Raw genomic sequence first — 17,363 nt, 5'->3', positions numbered from 1 at the left:
AAAAGGTAACCCTAGAAAGGGAGGAGGGGTCATTAAGTCCTGCGAAGTTCGCAGAGGAAAGAGCCTCTTCAATCATATTTATTAACTCAGTAACTTAGGGCTTTTGCTCTAAGTAGCTAAGCTACCCTGGGAGGACATCCACTTTTTGCAATACTCAAGCCACACACTCTGATCCACAAAATCATGCCTGGACTTTGTACGGTCCCTCCTTCCCCAATTTAGTGTAAGATCTGAAAATGCCATTCATGGCTCAGCCCACTTGGCCTCCCACGTCACTTGTCATAGACTAAGCAGGCAATGAAAGAAACTACGTTGTACTGAGAGAACAGCTGTGCAAACAATATCAGCCAAGGTGTGGGAATTAAAGTGCTCTTCTCTCTCCCATGTCTCAGAATAGAAGCAGGGACACATAACCCAGTACAATTAATGTTTTGAAAATGAATTCTACAAAAGTATTCAGATGAAGGCAATATTTCTCACCAAACAAGGGGCTCATATTCTAATCTTTTATCAAATAAAGGACTGAAGAGCAAACCATCAGAAAGACAGACATTCTGGTGACTATCTTTCTTGTCACTAACACGCTTACTGTGGCTGTATATCCCAGTTCCCAAAATGGTGTGAAAGCCTTCCCTCATGCTTAATTTTCCTTCTACGTACATATTTGCAAAATGCCATGGGAATCTCATGAACAAGCAAGATTAGCAGCTCTGTTCTCATAAAAGCTTGTCATTTTTGTGCTGAGCTCACAACTGTTCTCTAATAAATGTTTAACTTCCTCCCAGCATTTTTGGGGGGAGCGGGAGGTTCTGGGCTTGGAGGATGGTATCGTACCCTTAAAAGAAGGACGTGACCTGTTAGCCTACAGTTTAGTGTGCAACTGCTTTCAGGAAGTAGTGCATTTCCTTTAAAGTTACATTTACAACTAAAAGAATGCAATTATTCTTCAAATGTAAGGATGATACTACTATTTTAAGTTATTAGGGATGGGTTGGCTCTCAGCCACTCACATGTTTTTCTCTTTTATTTTATCTTATAACAAATATTTATTGAGCAACTTCTATTGCACAAGAAAGTACTGGGGCATGTGAATTTAAATATAAGCAAGACATTAATGCTTATACATGGGTTTCCATTATAAACTCTTTGGAAAATATTTTAAAAATCAGTCTGCCCACCAAATACAGTTTTAACCTTATCTCCAACCAACATAACCAAAATTACTGGCATAAAATTAATGGCAGTGGCTGTCATTCCTACTTACTTTAATATGATCAATAGCAGAAAGAACAACTCTTAGGTCTGGGCTCTTTCCACTTTAACGGAAAAAATATGGCTCATTAGACATGTTTAAATATACTAAGGAGTATCCCAGGCAAATCAATAGATATGACCTTCATCGTTCATGAGTCAGAAAGCATCACACACTACCCTGTTGTCATGACAGTGCTACTTACCCACATTATATAACTGAATACAACTCATGTGAAAAATAAATTAAGTTATTCTTTGAAATTCTGTGTTCTTAGTTTTAACTGAGGTATATAAATCTTTGTATTTTACCAGCCTAAATCAAAAATATCCTTTAAATAAAATCAAACCTAGTATAGCTATTCATTCAATCTTTAAAAGGTTACTTTATACCAAACCAATATAGTGTATAAATATAGAACTTAATTAAAATACTATACATAACATATTAACAGTTGTAGTTATCAAAATTACATTAAACTCCCTCAAGCTTGGCTGACATAATATGAGCTCTCTTTTTTTTTTCAATTTAATAAAAGGCAGAACTTGGTTTAGTGTATAAGTTATGGTTTTTATATTGTTTGTTCCAATTTACTAATCTGATACTGTAATCACATAAAATTACTCTGCCATGAAAACACCACTAAGCATAGTAACTTTACTTTTCCATTGGATTCCAACAAAAATATCATGTTTAATTTTTTTCTTTCATAACATTCTTTTAAGGCATCTCTATTTTCTTCCTATCCAGCACTGAACTTTGTAAATTAAAGTAGATATTCTTTGCTTTGACCTTTTCTAATGAGGATATAATGAGGACAGCTAATAAATTATTGGTAATTTGAATGTTAAAGGACTTGGACAGAAAAAGTAGATTTTATTCCGCTTGCAGATTAAGGTATTTATCTAATCTTAATTGTAATAGGTCGTCCAAAGGACTTGGGGACACTAATTAGAGTATATTGTTGCCTAAGACTAGAAAGTCAGATGGTTTCTAGACTTAGTGTGGTGATCACTTTGTAAGGTATGCAAATTATAATCACCATGTTGTACACCTGAAATTAATATTATATAAAAAATAAAATAAATATCCAGGTATAAGTCATCACTATCAAATACATAATGGGTTGTTTTGTATTTCTTTTTACGTTCTTTTACACTTCTTAAAATTTTGACATTAACCATGTATTTCTTCATATAATTACAAAATACCTTATTTCTAGGTGAATGAAATACAACTGATCTGAAGTATGGAATTTTTTACCTTTATGATCTTCTAAAAGATGTCCACTAAATCTGATCAGTTACGATTTATTTAGATTGTAATAAAGTCTGACTACAACATACATACTCTCAAAAATCAGTTCAAACTTTATTCTAGATGCACTTTAAGTCAAACTCTAATATCCACAGCTTAGTATTACAAAACCAATGTTCCCATCCTCTTTTTATGTTGTCTGTTTACAAAGCTCGTATGTAGCAAATTAACTTCTAACTCTGGTAGAAACAGACTGAAAGGAGCCAAAGGGTGGCCCACTATTGCTGCCTCTGCATTCCCATCAGTGCACTCTTCTCAGTGGAAATCAGGCAAAGAGGAATCCCGTCCCTCATGGGATCAGTATAGTACAGCAGACAAAAAATATAAATATATATTTTGCTGGCTACTCTGAATCATCTAAGACACTGGAGAAAAAAGGATAGCATAGCACAAATTGCATAGATGTGAACTAACCATTCCCAGGGACTTCTTAGGGAAGTGGAAGAACACCAACATTTCCAGGGAGTGAGGAATTAGAAACAGAGTGTCTGAGATACTTGGGGATCAAGGCAATGGGTGCTGACCTTCCTTCAATGCCCTTCCTTTATCCCCAGCTCCCTCCTAATTTTCATACATTTGATTTCTTTATTGGGGAAAAAAGATATTTCTAAGAAGGTAAACACAATCTTCTTGCACGATAAACAGGAAAACAAGGCATAAATAATCATGAAATTAGGAACTTTTCTGTTGCAGGGAAGTAAACAAGTGATAAGGAAGCCTATGAAAGGGGTGTGAGAAGGAAGGGCCAGCCCCGGGACTTCAGCATGGGCCTTATCAAATAGGGTCCTAATTACAGATTACTGGATATGAAAGAAGCAGTAAGAGTCATCAGGTCAGTGGTCTCCAAATTTGGCTGATCATCAAATCCCCTGGAAAGCTTTAAAAAAAAAAAGAATCCTAGGCCCCATTGTCATCAATCCTACTTCATTGGGGTGGAATCCAGGGAAACTGGGTCCTTCTCAGTATATTTTACACAGTAAGAAATTCAGCTTCTCTGTTCCCCACCCCACCAATGCCTTGGCCAAGTTTCCACTGCTATTTAGTGGTAAAAATCCAGAGTGGATGGTATAGTATACATGTAAATGAGATAGTTGGGGAGGGATAGGAAGAGAGTAGTCAGGTCTAAATTCAGTTTGTCTTTTGTTATAAAAACATAATTTGATTTGTAGGTGAAAGACCCAATCAGAGTATGGGAGCAGAAAGTGAAGAAAGTTTTTTAAAAATTAATATATAGTCATATATACAAAAGCAAATTGCCTCTTCCTTCCATCCCCTTCTCTCATCTTTCACAAATGCTGTGATTTTTTCCCCTCAGTCCTAGTGATGCTCATATTCCTATGTCTCTCAGTCTACTCCAAAATTTCAGAGTAAAGGAACGTTATTCATTTAGGCCTTCCTTCCAAGTCCCTCTGTTCCCTGCCACATACACACACTGTCAGAGAAAAGGTGCAGCGAAAAGAAACCAGAGGAGTGAATCCCTGTTGGTGGATTCCACACAGCTCCCACTAGGAAGGAAAGCTATTTGGAAGGCAGTGGTTTTGCCAGGGTCCTTGAAACCCAGCTGTATTGATTAAAGTATTTTGTATACCCAAGCCACAAGATAAAAAGTGTGCTATGTTAAACTAAGGATCTTTTTGTATGGATCATTTTATATTTTCATATTTCATATTTGTAATTTCAGGTACCTCCAAACACCCAATAATGTAACAGATAATTGGTAATGCCAGAAAACTAAATTTTCTCATTGTAAATTTAAGGTAAAATTTCTTGCAAGATTTGGCACTTGATTATCCAATAAATATTCATTTAAGAAGCCATTTGAGCATTTGGAGTTTGATGCCCAACTATGATGATTAATTAACAGATAATTTCCCTTACCCTAGAGACAGAAATGTAAAAAGTCTTAAATATGTCTTGGTTTTAATGCCTTAGGAATGGAGGAGGGTGGAGGGGGTGTTCCAGCAAAGAGCATAAGAAACAGATAAATTACCTGACCGGCCATCTCTTTGGAAGTCCACATGATACCATTCTCCATCATTCACCTTCTTCTGTAGGGCTCTGATTTTTATTGTACCTGACCCCATGTCTAGGAGGAGGTAGAGGTGGCCATCCAGCATCTCAATAGCAAAGAAGTCAACCTTTATCATCTGTGGGTTCTTGGCATCTTTTTGGTGTCGTGGCTTGCCATGGCTAAATAAGATGAGTCCATTTGGCTCTGTTGTGCGGAAATCAAATGATATGGAGCCTGTTTTCTTTGCATTCCATTTAGGCAAAGAGATGAAAGACTCTGGGGTTTCAAAGGTGATGGGGTCCAAAGTTGCAACATTCTCACATTTAAATGCCACTACTCCATGGATCTTCATCTTAGGATCTCCTTGCTTGGCGAGTCGAGATAATTCCAGCCTTACATCATTATTTTTGTATACAACCTGTAGGCAGAGGAGAGCAGTGATAAACAAGGCTCATATTTTAATATTTAGAATCCGTGATCAGCTTATGTAATGCCAAGTAGATCATGAAAAGGAACACAAGGTTTAGTACCTCTGTATGTATAAGACGTTTTTTTTTTTCTGTCAGATAAAATTCAAGTATCAATTCATTGAGCAGTAACCATTCCATTCTAATGTCATTCAAATAATTTGGGCATATACACACAAACTGCCTGTAGTGAACTCAAATAATATGAATGAATCTGCAGAGAGATTGTACCTCAAGCATGTGCAGACTTGAATTTATAAAGACCATTTGCTTTCATTAGTTGGCTCTTATACTTTGCTTATTAAATATAAGTATTGAGGTTTTTCAGCTTTCTTATCACTAAAGTATTTGAAATCAGAAACTTTTGTATAACAGTCCCCCCAAATGTAGGATCTCTTCTATGGTCTCTATATCCATGGTAATATACAGGGTGGGGCAAAAAGGCGTTTACAATTGTGAGTACATAAAAGGGAGTTTATTCTTATATTATCATTTATTAATTATGGTATTATTTCCATGCAAACAACTGTAAATCTACTCTTGCCCCATCCTGTATATATTATTTATAAGACAGCTACAAGTTGAGGTAGAAAAACATCCTACATTTTCTCAGAAAAATCATAAAATACAATTAAGATGCAGAAGCTCTCTCTTGCCCTATCCTACATTAATAGCTGTTTGAATAATGTCATGTAACTTTGGAACATGTTGTTTATTCTAGATCTACTGAAGCTGCATTACTCGTGTTCCCTTTCACTTTGAATATAAACAGATGGGAAACAAAGCTTGTCCTATACTCTCATTTTCCGAAGCACTTCATCTGAAGTGTGGGTGGCTCTGACTGCCAGTCCGAGGGCTCTTTTGTACTCCAAACAGAACACTGGACAAGTCCCCTGGCAGGGCTCAGAGTGTCATGCATCTGCTGTCACGGCCCTTTATTGAATTTGCAGCTATTTTGACATAAGGATAAAGAGAGATTCATACCCTTTCTCTACAAAATGCATTTATGGATAATTATATTTCCCAAAAAATGTAGGCTATATTGACATAAGGATAAATTAGCTAACTATATCCAGATAACTATCTAAATTCTTTTAAGAGGGCACTCAAAACTTCACAGCAAGTAACATTCAGGTTCTAAACTCATTTATCAATGTGTAAAAGTACATTTATATAACAGAAAGAGTAAGAAAGCCTAAGTCTGATTAGTGCTGCAAAGTTAACCAGGTCAATACAGTAGTTAATTCATCCAAATTCAAGGCCAACTGAGCCAAGAGGTAGTGTTGTTAACAAGTTTCGTGATATGATGTGTTGATGGATACTTTAATTTTCAGAGTGATTAAGAGTGCATGCTCTAGTATTGGACTCCCTATGTTCAAATTCCAGAACCAGCATTACCCAGTTGAATAATCTCTAAGACTTCTTTTTCTCCTTTATAGGGAGATCATACCTTATAGGGTGATTATAATGACTAAAGAAGATAATGCATGTAAATGTAAAAATCTATATAAAGACTACCAATCTAATGTCAGGCACATGGTAAAATTATCAACTTCTTCAAACTGCATAATAATAAATACCATTAATCCTTTATTAAGTAGACTCAGAGATACTAGTTCTAAATTAATCCATTATAAGGAAACATTTATAAATTAAGCACACTCACGTAATTAGTATTTTATACTTGATTCATGCCAACTAAATAAGTCACACATTTCAAATGCTAGTCCTAGTGTTTCAGTTTACTTTTATCTTGAGGGAGGATTACAATAAAGAATAGTATATCCCTTATTCTTTGAACAAATACATATAATGTTTTAACAAGCATCTATTGACAACAAAAGAAGAGAAAATGAACTTAAGCAATAACAAAAAGGAATTAGATTAAATCTTAAGTATACTTCCTGGAGAAAATGAAAGAGCTATAAAGTGTTGGGAAAATCAATTCAGGATTGCCTTTCTTTTGGCATCTTTAGGTGGAGAAAATGCTTCCCACACATAATTTCCATCTTTTATACCCGTCAGCATAATGTTCAAGCTACCCCAAACTGGTTTTCATTTTCACTTGTGATTTATATTTTAATATTCAAAAATTCTTATGATATAGATATTAGTAGGAACGAGTATTTCCTAATCCAAATGATGAGGAGGAGGATGCCAATCTGTGCTAAGACATTGCCTGTGCAATAGAAACACAGCTATGGAATTGGGTATTTCTAACACAAGCAATGAGTTTAAGGGTGGGTGTATTGCCACATGAGTCCCACACCAGCTACCAAAAAGCTGAAAGATGTGGGGTAGGACAAATCTAGGTGGTGATTTCAGTGAGGGAGTAATAACGCCATGAGAGAACCAGGTGCCCTGGTGCTAGGAAGGTTCAGGGAGATGGAGAAGAAAAATAGGGATTGCCTTGATCATATTACACAGAGGCCTTGCACTCTCCCTCCACTCACCCCCAAGAGGAAAATTAATCTTCACCATATTCTATGCTTTGTGTAGGCAGGGACCCTGCTCACTACAATCCAGCACCAAGATCAGTGCACCTGACACAAAGTGGAACACAATAAATATTTGGTGAGAGTTGAATAAAATTCTTCCTTTAATTTAATCATGTTGCCATATCACAGACTATTATTAATAATATTATTTACAAATATAGGTAAAATACAACAGGATGTGGACTGTGGATCAATACCATAAACTAGTTACTATTTTCAGCCTATTTCTCTAGGAAAATGTAGAAACTCCAGTGGATGTTCAGTTATAAATGGAAAGCTGGCCTATGTATTAAAAAATTTCACCTTCAAACTCATTTTGTAGGGTGTAAATTACTTTTCCAGTGAAAACCACCTGAGTTAAAATTCTCCAGAGGTCGAATCATTTTCCTAGAAGAACTATGTTGAGGAGAAATACAATGTATTTTTTTTCCCTTCTCATTTTATATTCTTTGAAAGGCAACTCTAGAAGACAGGAAAGCAATTTTGGATAGACAAGGTGATAGCTCTCAGCTCCACACTATTACTTCATGTGACCCAGATTTCATAATCACCCTGCTTTTCTAAAGTTAGACTTATCTTAAAGTGACCTGAATATACTTCAATTACAAAAATAAGGAATTTCCAGTAACCACTCCAAATTTTCTAAAAATTCTCATGTAGGCTTTTTTTTTCTTCTTTTTTACAATGTGTCTCATTTACAACTATCCATATATCTTTTTTCCTATTTACATCAAAAGTGGTAATTTATTTAATAGTTTCAACAAATTTCTATTATACTCTAACATCTTAACAATTGTGATGATATTATTGTATACTAACTTGAATCTATTATAGAATCCAGGTATTTTTTGGAATATTGATTTTTTTGAAGGGTAACTCAAAATGTTAAAATTTCATGAGCTTTTATCATAATTCCCAAAGGAATAGAAATATACAAAAAAGAGGTCTGAGGCTTTTCTGCCACTTATTTGCTATTTGCTGTTTTGGTGGGGGGTGCTGGGGGTTGTTTTGGTTTAGCTGCCATATAATTTCCGCACACTGCTACATGAACTTCCCCCTCTCCTCCAACACCGGTTAGAATTTTAGAAATGTCCCTCACACTTAAATGTGGAAGAATAGGAGTAATATGTTTGTATTTTATGCTTGAAATATGAAATAGACAGTCACTGAGTATTTCGTTTGATCTTGATAACAACCCTCAAAAGTCTTGACATATATACAGGGTAAAGAATAGAAGTTTGAGAGTCTGGATACAGACTTAGTTTAATCACAAGGTGATTACCTACGCCAAGTTGCCGAACCTCACTATGTCTCAGTTTCTTAATTGCTAAAACAGACATCTAGAAAGGAAAGGCAGCTCACGTCCATTAATCCTAGAGCTTCCCCCCATACCCACCCCCCCAGTCTATGTAACTTAGGGCGGAGGTAAAAGATGCCTCTTGTTCTCTTTCTTTTTCTGTACTTTTTCCATTTGAGCTTTTGATGTCAGGGCATTGTTCTCTGTTCTGAGACATATCAAAACACTAATCCATTAGTAAAGAGAATGTTCACTGCACCTTTAGGTACACAGACATGCCTCAAGGACTATATCTACCCGAGGTTTGCACAGATGGTGTTGGACTGGAAGCTGATAGATAAGGCTTTTCCCATAGGAAGTGAAAGTGTGTGAAATCAGTAGATCAGTAGGAAAACACCTGCCACTCAGGTGGCTTTTTTGGTTGTTATAAACATGTTTCCATTTAGAAATTTCAATGAGGACCTTGACTTAATTAAACTAATTAGCATACGTTGATCAAGGCTTTTCATACCTTAACTCTGAGAATATGCAGAGTGGTGAACTGAGCAGTGGTAATTGAATCAAAGATCTACGTAGAGATCTAGACTTTGTTATGACTGTCCCTGAGAGAACACAGATGACCTGTTTGGATCCGAGTCTTGGTTTTCTCTTCCATTCTTAGGAACAGTAACAAGTGAGGACTAGGACTCTGGTTCTCAAGTGAAATCTCAGAGAGGATTTCAGCTCACCCACTTGCAACCCTACAACTTTGTGCAAGTCCTTCAATGTTGCAGATGCCCAGTTTTATCTGTAAAAAGGAATAATATTATCTACTGCATTATGGTTATTATAAGAAATAAATTATATTTCAATGAAAGTGTTAAGAACAGGGCCTGGCACAGAGTAAGTGCTCAAGTAAATAGTAGCTGGTGTTACACATGCTTTGGTATTTTTAGGAATAACAGTATTATTATTCTTGCAGTGAATACAAATACTGTAACAAGAGTAACAGCTACTATGGCCATGGTAGCTAACCGGTCAATGTTTTAAAGTAACTGATAGAGTAGCAGAGTTAAGGAGATCAAAGCAGACTGGGGATTCCTTGCACATCCTGATATTTATATCATAGTTTGAAGTACGCAGCAGGCTTTCTCTGCAGGTGAGGTTTCTTAGCCAGGAAATATACGTGGGAAGTAGTCATCCTCAGAGCTGAGAGGGCTTCTGTGGCATATGGCAACGATGCTACCACCACGACTGCAACAACCAGGGTCAGTGTGGATTTATGAAGCATTTACTTTCTGCCAGTCTCTGTTATAGAAGATTTATATGTATTATGTGTTTACATCTCAAAAGCATCTTAGGAAATAGATGGTGTTGTCCTATTCTATCACTAAATATGTGGGGCCCCCGAGCTCATTGAAAGTCCTGTATCATGACCATGTCTGGATTGGATATCTAATGGCGTTAACCTCAAACTGTGTCTTGGCATCTCAGCAGGAAATTTCACTTGTTTTTTTCATAGCATTTGCTAAATAAGAGATTCACAATCAAATAGCTATTTGCTACCTTGCAGAAGGATGACCTTGTTATCAGTTACATGGATTCTTCCAAAACCAGTATTTTCCTTCCATTTGTCCTCATTAAAATATCTCTAACTGAATAAAATATTCATAGAATTTTTCATGTGTCTCTTAATTAAAATGTCTCTTCAAGAATGATTTAAGCAGAGGGACTATTTCTCTGTTCGCAGCACTATAATATAGTTTTTCAACAGGTATTTCATTATATATACACTTACATGTATATACATATATGCACATATATATGCATATATGCATTCAGGATACACACACACACATACATACACACATCCTAAAATTCCATGAGGTTTAAAAATTACCTAACAGGACTACTGGTGTGTTTTTTTTGCTTGTTGTCAATGCATTTAATTTTTCTATTTTATTAAGACATGATGAGAATATTTCAAGTGTCCAAATTTAATTTCTTTTTCTCTTCTCTGTGATCTGTTTGCACACCATCTATTTATAGTAATGTGATTATTTCAAAACATAACCAAGAGCTAGCCAGTGAGTGAACAGTACAAGGGCCACTTCAACAAGTGAGAAATAAATTGCATTTGTTTTGTCATGACCCAGATAAGGAAGAGCTCAAAAATGTGTTATAACTTTTATCTCCAACACTAACTTATTTGTTATTTTGAAATTAATTTTCAATCCCTACAATTTCAATTTAACCAGATAAGTACTTGTTAGGTAAGGTAGTGAAGAAAATATCCCTTCAATCCCTCCCCTGTGCACATGTCCAGTACAACATAAGAACATGGTTCACTGAAAATAGACCAGTTTAATTTCTCTTAATAATTTGCTATTGGTATATACAAGATCTGTCTGAAAAAAATCCAACCATTGTTAATATAATAACAATAGGTTTTGTGACATCAATGTAACCTGGCAGCCAAGGAGAGTGGACTGGAATAAGCATGAGTGAACAATGACAATTTCATTGTATTAGTCAGTGGGGGTGGTAGATGCAATTGAGTGAGCATGTGTACTGTGAGGCTGTGACACTGAAAATGATTGAGTGAGTAGAGTAATGAATCTGCATCAAATTTTGTGTTAAGCTTGAACATTCCTCCATGAAAACTATTTGGATGATTCAGAAGGCTGCAGCTATGGGCAACTGGTGATTGGCAAGTTCATCATGACAACATACCTGCTCACACATCACGTCTCGTCAGAGTTTTTTGGAAAAACATCAAATTACCCAGGTGACTTAGCTCTCCCACAGCTCAGACTCAGTGCCCTGTGACTTCTGGTTTTTCCCCAAACTAAAATCACCTCTGTAAGATTTTATGAGATTCAGGAAAATACAAGAGGGCAGTTGATGATGATTGGGGAAACTTGTGTGAGGTCCCAAGGCACCTGCTTTGAAGGAGACTGATGCATCATTGTCCTATGTATCTTCTTTAGTAAATGCCTTTATTTTTATATTGCATGGCTGGATATTTTCTGGACAGACCTCACATACTGCTAACGTGTGAACTACATGTGGACACACATAAATACACACAGTTTATTTATTACCCAATGTATATATATTTATATGAAGTATGTCAAACCTGCTATCATTATGCCCAGAAAAAAATACTCACACATAAATTAGAGAGTTCTTGGTTAAGACACACAGATGGTCTTACTCATTTTGAATTTAAAAATATTTTGGTCTAAAATTTTAGCCTTTATAGGCTTGGTATACTAAAAAGGAAGGGCTATAGCCAGAAAAAAATTCTGAAATTTTAAAAAGTAAAAAATTAAACAACTTTTCTTCAATGTTCCTGCCACCATGACAACATAAACATACAGAGTAGAGGCAAGTGGGCCACTTCTTCTTAAACCATTGCACTCATTATTGCCTTCCTTCTACCCAAAATCAAGTTTACATATGGAAATTAAACTTTCTTACACTGAGAATGTAGCACAGAGAAGAGGTAAAAAATGAAAAGAAATGTTTGTGGAATTTGACTGAAGGACTAATGGGATTTTAGCTTTTCTGAGAATGTCACACCATAGATGCTATCATCTATAATTTCAGTTTGCCCACTTGTGGCCAATGTGAGTCCAGTTGTAGGGACTGACACTCGGGGTGCTATGGAGAAGGGGTGGCAGACAGGAAGGAAGACGTAGGAAACGCACAAGAGCAGCACAAAGTATCCCGATACTGCTTTGAAAACAATAGCTAGCATTGTGGAAATCCTATTATAAGAAGAGTTACATAAGGCATTTTGAAAGATAAGATTTCTTTTTAGGGGGTTTGGGAGAGAGATGTCTTTTTTTAATCCACAATTTAATCCTATTTAGAGAGTATGTACAGATATCATGCAGATAAAATTTTCACCTAAATTACAGCATTCCCTATACCAAAAAATTAATTATGGGATGTAATAACAAACTAAATAGCATCCTTCCTCAATAAAGAAAAATGTAACTCATTTAATTTAAAATCAAAAATTAGTTGAAATTTGGGTAGGAAAAATAATATTTTGTCTAAGCAACGTAGATGAAAACATCTTTTTGCTTAATTCCAATTACATATGATCAAATAACATCCTATCAATAAAAAGAAGTAAAAACAAAAGACAAAGACCTTCTTGCTTTTGTCCTTTCCTCATTCCATCATCAGCGACCTGACTAAAGTTACTGAGACAACATTGGACACCATCTGTACAAGTTAGCTGTGGAGCTAAACGGCCCTGCCTGAACAGCTCCATTTAATGAGGCTTTCAGTGGCATATGGGTATGGCAAAAAAAACCCTCAAGTTCCATTAAGTAGGATTGTTGATTTTCTCACATTAAAGAATCAGTAATCCAGTAATGCTTTAGGGAAAAAAAATGAAGAAAAATAAACCACTATTGTCGGTAATGTGAAATTTGAGATGCCAGTTTATTTTTTAAAAGCTGAAGATTAGATCAATCCTCTTATTTTCAGCTGAAGAGAGTGAGGCCCAGACCAACTAAGGGGCTGTCCCAGTTGGCATCAAGCTCTGATCATGAACAAGTACCTGGGACTTCAGTGTCCAGTGCCTTCGACTTCGTTCAAGTAAATAGAACAATGAACCATCTATACCTTGGATGCAGGATTATGAGAACAATTACAAATGGGCAGTCCTCTTTTCTGCAATACAGCAGAAAGGGAATTATGACTTAAAGGCAATTCTAACTTTAAAACTGTGTTAGCTTCACAATAAGCTAACACTCAAATATAAAAATAATTGAAGTTATTTCCCCCACTAATGGCATTTAGAAAGACACTAAAAAAGTTAACTAGGAACAATAAACTTGCAATGTTTACTGTTATTTTGCAACTAAGCGGTGAAGATATTTTCAGCATCAGTCTTTCAGGCTCTTGCAGAATGTATCACCCCATAAATTAGAGTTTAAAGCTTCTATTCCAAGCAGACAGATGTAAGGGCAATGCATGCCTGTTTTATCCAAAAATGTTTTAATTGTCTGCCACTTTCAATGAGAAAAAAATAGCCAAAATTATTATTTTTAAGGGAACTCATTTTCCTATGAACCAAGAATGATATCTTTAAACTGATAATAAAACAGTGGTACCAAATGTTATATCTAGATCACCTAACTCACATTCTTTTGCATCCCTGGCCTCATGACCTCAGAAACTCCCTTCATTATCTAATATTACACCAATCGAAGGGGGTGGCTGTTAGTATATAGTATCCCATTTAGTAGATGTATGCTCACAGGTATGCATGGAGATGTTGTATATAAATAGATATAGATACAGGCATAACACTACTCACTACATATTTGGTCCTCTTCCCACTGACCTGAAACTACATGACATATGTTGTTTTAGATAAGCCAAAATTTTAACATTTGACTGTGTTTGTAACATTGTTTAGGTTAGAAAGTCCTCCCAAGAGGGATCTGATAAACATATTTTCATGTAAAATATTACTTAAATTTATGTGTTTCTATGTATAATGTTTAATCTTTTTTAAAAATACTTGTCTCTTCTTATAAAGGGAAAATACAAGACAGGCCCCCTTGCCCAGTTACCTATTTGAGCCAGTACAATTTCTGAATAATTCCTCTTTTTTTCCTACTGATTTGTAAGGACAACCCAATACTAAATATTTACATATATAGGTTCTTTTCATGTAAATTCTATTGCTTTATTAATCTGCTTTTTCCCTTGATCTAGTTGTGTTTAACTTAATTATCATAGCTTGATAATATGTTCTAATATGTTAGTCCCCTCCTACCAAGCCATTTACATTAATTATTATAATAATATGCATACATTGTATGATAAAGAGGTTTTTGTTTTCTGCATGGATAAAATAAACATATATAACAGAACTATTGAAGTTGCTCTAATCCAGTTTTCCAAAACTCAGCAAGCCAAAGCTGGTGGTATATTATTCACTCAAATTCACTTAAACAAACTTTTATGTGGCAAAAGGAAATCATATCTTGTTTAAAATGACACTCGTGATTCTGTGGCTCAGGGGTTAGAGCACTGGTATAAAATGACACTTGTGTCATTATAATTATGTGTAAAGTTATATTCCATAAATGATACAATAATTTTTTTATTGTAACGCATCAGTGAATCTGGCCTCATGCCAGAGAATTATATTATTTATTATTTGGAGAAAAGAAAAAAGTGAATTAGCACACTAATTATTTTCAATAATCACAAGGTTCCATAGAGCTTCTTGCATCAAAATACCAGAAGCGGGTAGCCAGTCAATGGGAGAGATTTGGAGGACCAGGCAAGTGACTCAGCACAGGGGAAAGCAAAGCACCTTCTGACTCCACTTTAATGTAGCTCTCTTCAACAGGCAAGGCCACGCGCCCAAAGACACACAGCGAGTAGTGTGAAACAGTCAGTCGTAAACAAGACAGAATCTGAATGCCTGTCTCCAAAGCCAGGAATAAACTCTTTAATTTCTTCATTTTCCTTTGATGGGACTCTTTTTTATGGCAGCTAGGTTTCCTTCAGCAATAAAAACTGGAGGACTCTTTACTAAGCCTCCTTGACCTAAGATTGCGAGTCGGGTGGTCTAATTGGAGATCACTGTACTCAGATTGCACGCATCCCCTTTCTTGCCCCAGCTGCTGGCCTTCCCTTTTCAACCATGCCTCCACCTGCAAGCCCTCAAAGGGAACAGGAAAGCTGACACACAGCATAGCCAATGCTCTTGTTGTTGGCATCTGTGATGAAAAGATTTTACAGAGTAGACTCATTCCTGAGAAGTTGTGTGTATAAATCTGCTCTGAAATTTTAATATTATTTTTTGAAGGCAACGCATTGCATTGCTGGGTTTGCCTATATTGCATTCCTAGGTTTGAATTCCTGCTCAGCTACTTAACTAGTTGCACTGTCTTGAGCAAGTTCCTTAGTTTCTCAGAAGTAGTTTCCCTCTTTATCAATGAGATTATTACTATTTATTTTGTAGTATTACTTTAGCACATAATATACTAAGCGCTTAGTCTTGGGCATTGAGTAAAGAGTAGCCATTCGTGTTACTATTATGGTCTTAAGTGTGTAAGATCTTAAATGTTTAAGAGGGGAGTGCTTGTCATTTAAGTAAATTCACAAGTAAATACATGATTACTTTTTTAAAAAGCTAAGAAGCATTCTGTGAAGTGATCACCTCAATTCTTAATATTTAGGGGAATATTTTCAAAATTTCACAATTATGTTGTCTTCCATGAACTCTACTTTTGAAAGATTCCATCTTCTAAAAATAGCATTTATTAAGGGATACTTAGCTTGATCACTTTAAATTTATTAAAGGCATCTAAATGACAAAATGAGATAGCTTGTGTAATCATACTAAGTAGACAAAATTAGCCTGTTGCAAATTGTTGTTTTATCTATCTTGCGCTAATAACGGTGGGTATGGAGCCTTTTTCAAGTTTGTTGAAAAATTGAGCATAAATAACTGTTTTTCATTTTTAACTTCAAGAACCCTAAAAAGTATAAAGACTCCAGATTGGGGACTGTTATTTTTCTCTTATGACCACTAAACACTGGGGTACTTCTTAATGCACTCTTTAATTATTTCCTTTGCAAAGTCCCAAGTGCTTCAAATGTCAGATGGTTTGTGCCTTTTGCCAAGGGTTGCTTAGTTAACTGTTTATTTAATGAATGGGATTCCATGTGCTGCTGAATTTCTCATGGCACACGCTAGGAAATTTTTGGCAGCACTTAGATTGGAGAACTGAAAAACATATTGGCTCTATGGAAGCTCAGTCAGCTCCTGGGCAGGAATAGGGCCTTTGCCAAGGAAAATTCACTAAAATAAAAAATACGAAGACCAGCTCCCACACAATCCAAGGGAAATGGACTTTGGTGTACAGGGTTAAAGGGATGCTGGATCCGGGTATGTCAGGTAGCCCGTGAATGGAAGGAGTAGAAATGCTTCACAGTCTCAGGAGAGAAAGAAATGGGATCTTCTTGCTTCAAAGGAGGAGAGTATGCTTAAATTTCTGGATTGTTCGGAAAAGTCAATTAGCTGCTAATGAAAACAAGTGAAATCTTATGTTAATTTCTCATATTTTTTTTCTTATGGAGATCAGTCTAAACCTATAAGTGATTGAAAGGTATCATATTTATTCACTGCAATTAAGAAATATTGAATAATTATTACTTTTAAGTGGCAACAGCAGTTACTGAGACTCTAGATCAGATATTCAAATAGCTGTGTTTTTTAAAACAATGGGGCCAGGTGCCGAGACATTGTATAAGCATTGCTGACCAGATAGACTTTCTAGGAAAACTGGAAACAAGAAAATGTGCTGCAGTATTTTCTGGGCTCTGAAAAGTCCCAAATCCACTGAAATACGTACACACACAAATGCAGACATACACACACATACTCAGTAGTAGTGCTATAAAATGAGGAGAAGATTAGAGTTTAAAAAAATTAAGCACTATTTGAGAAAACAAGGATGAGAATGTATTTGCAGTGACTCAAGATGAATCACAC

At 35.8% G+C, this 17,363-nt stretch overlaps 1 protein-coding gene across 14 annotated transcripts in view; it reads right to left on the bottom strand.

Annotated features, from left to right (window-relative positions):
- The window catches only part of NRXN1 (neurexin 1), a 1,079,628-nt gene that overhangs the window by 599,680 nt on the left and 462,585 nt on the right, over positions 1–17,363 (bottom strand). For all 14 annotated transcript variants that reach the window (XM_045827411.1, XM_045827414.1, XM_045827421.1 and 11 more), the window contains one exon: positions 4,560–4,998. In XM_045827411.1, the coding sequence (XP_045683367.1) occupies positions 4,560–4,998 (439 nt within the window). The remainder of the gene's footprint in view (positions 1–4,559; positions 4,999–17,363) is intronic.

Source organism: Phyllostomus hastatus, unplaced genomic scaffold (genome assembly GCF_019186645.2).
Source record: "Phyllostomus hastatus isolate PE091 unplaced genomic scaffold, TTU_PhHast_1.1 phas_scaffold_78, whole genome shotgun sequence".
Classification (NCBI taxonomy): Eukaryota; Metazoa; Chordata; class Mammalia; order Chiroptera; family Phyllostomidae; genus Phyllostomus; species Phyllostomus hastatus.
Note: the sequence above shows the minus strand (reverse complement) of the source record. Positions and strands in the feature narration are given on the sequence as shown.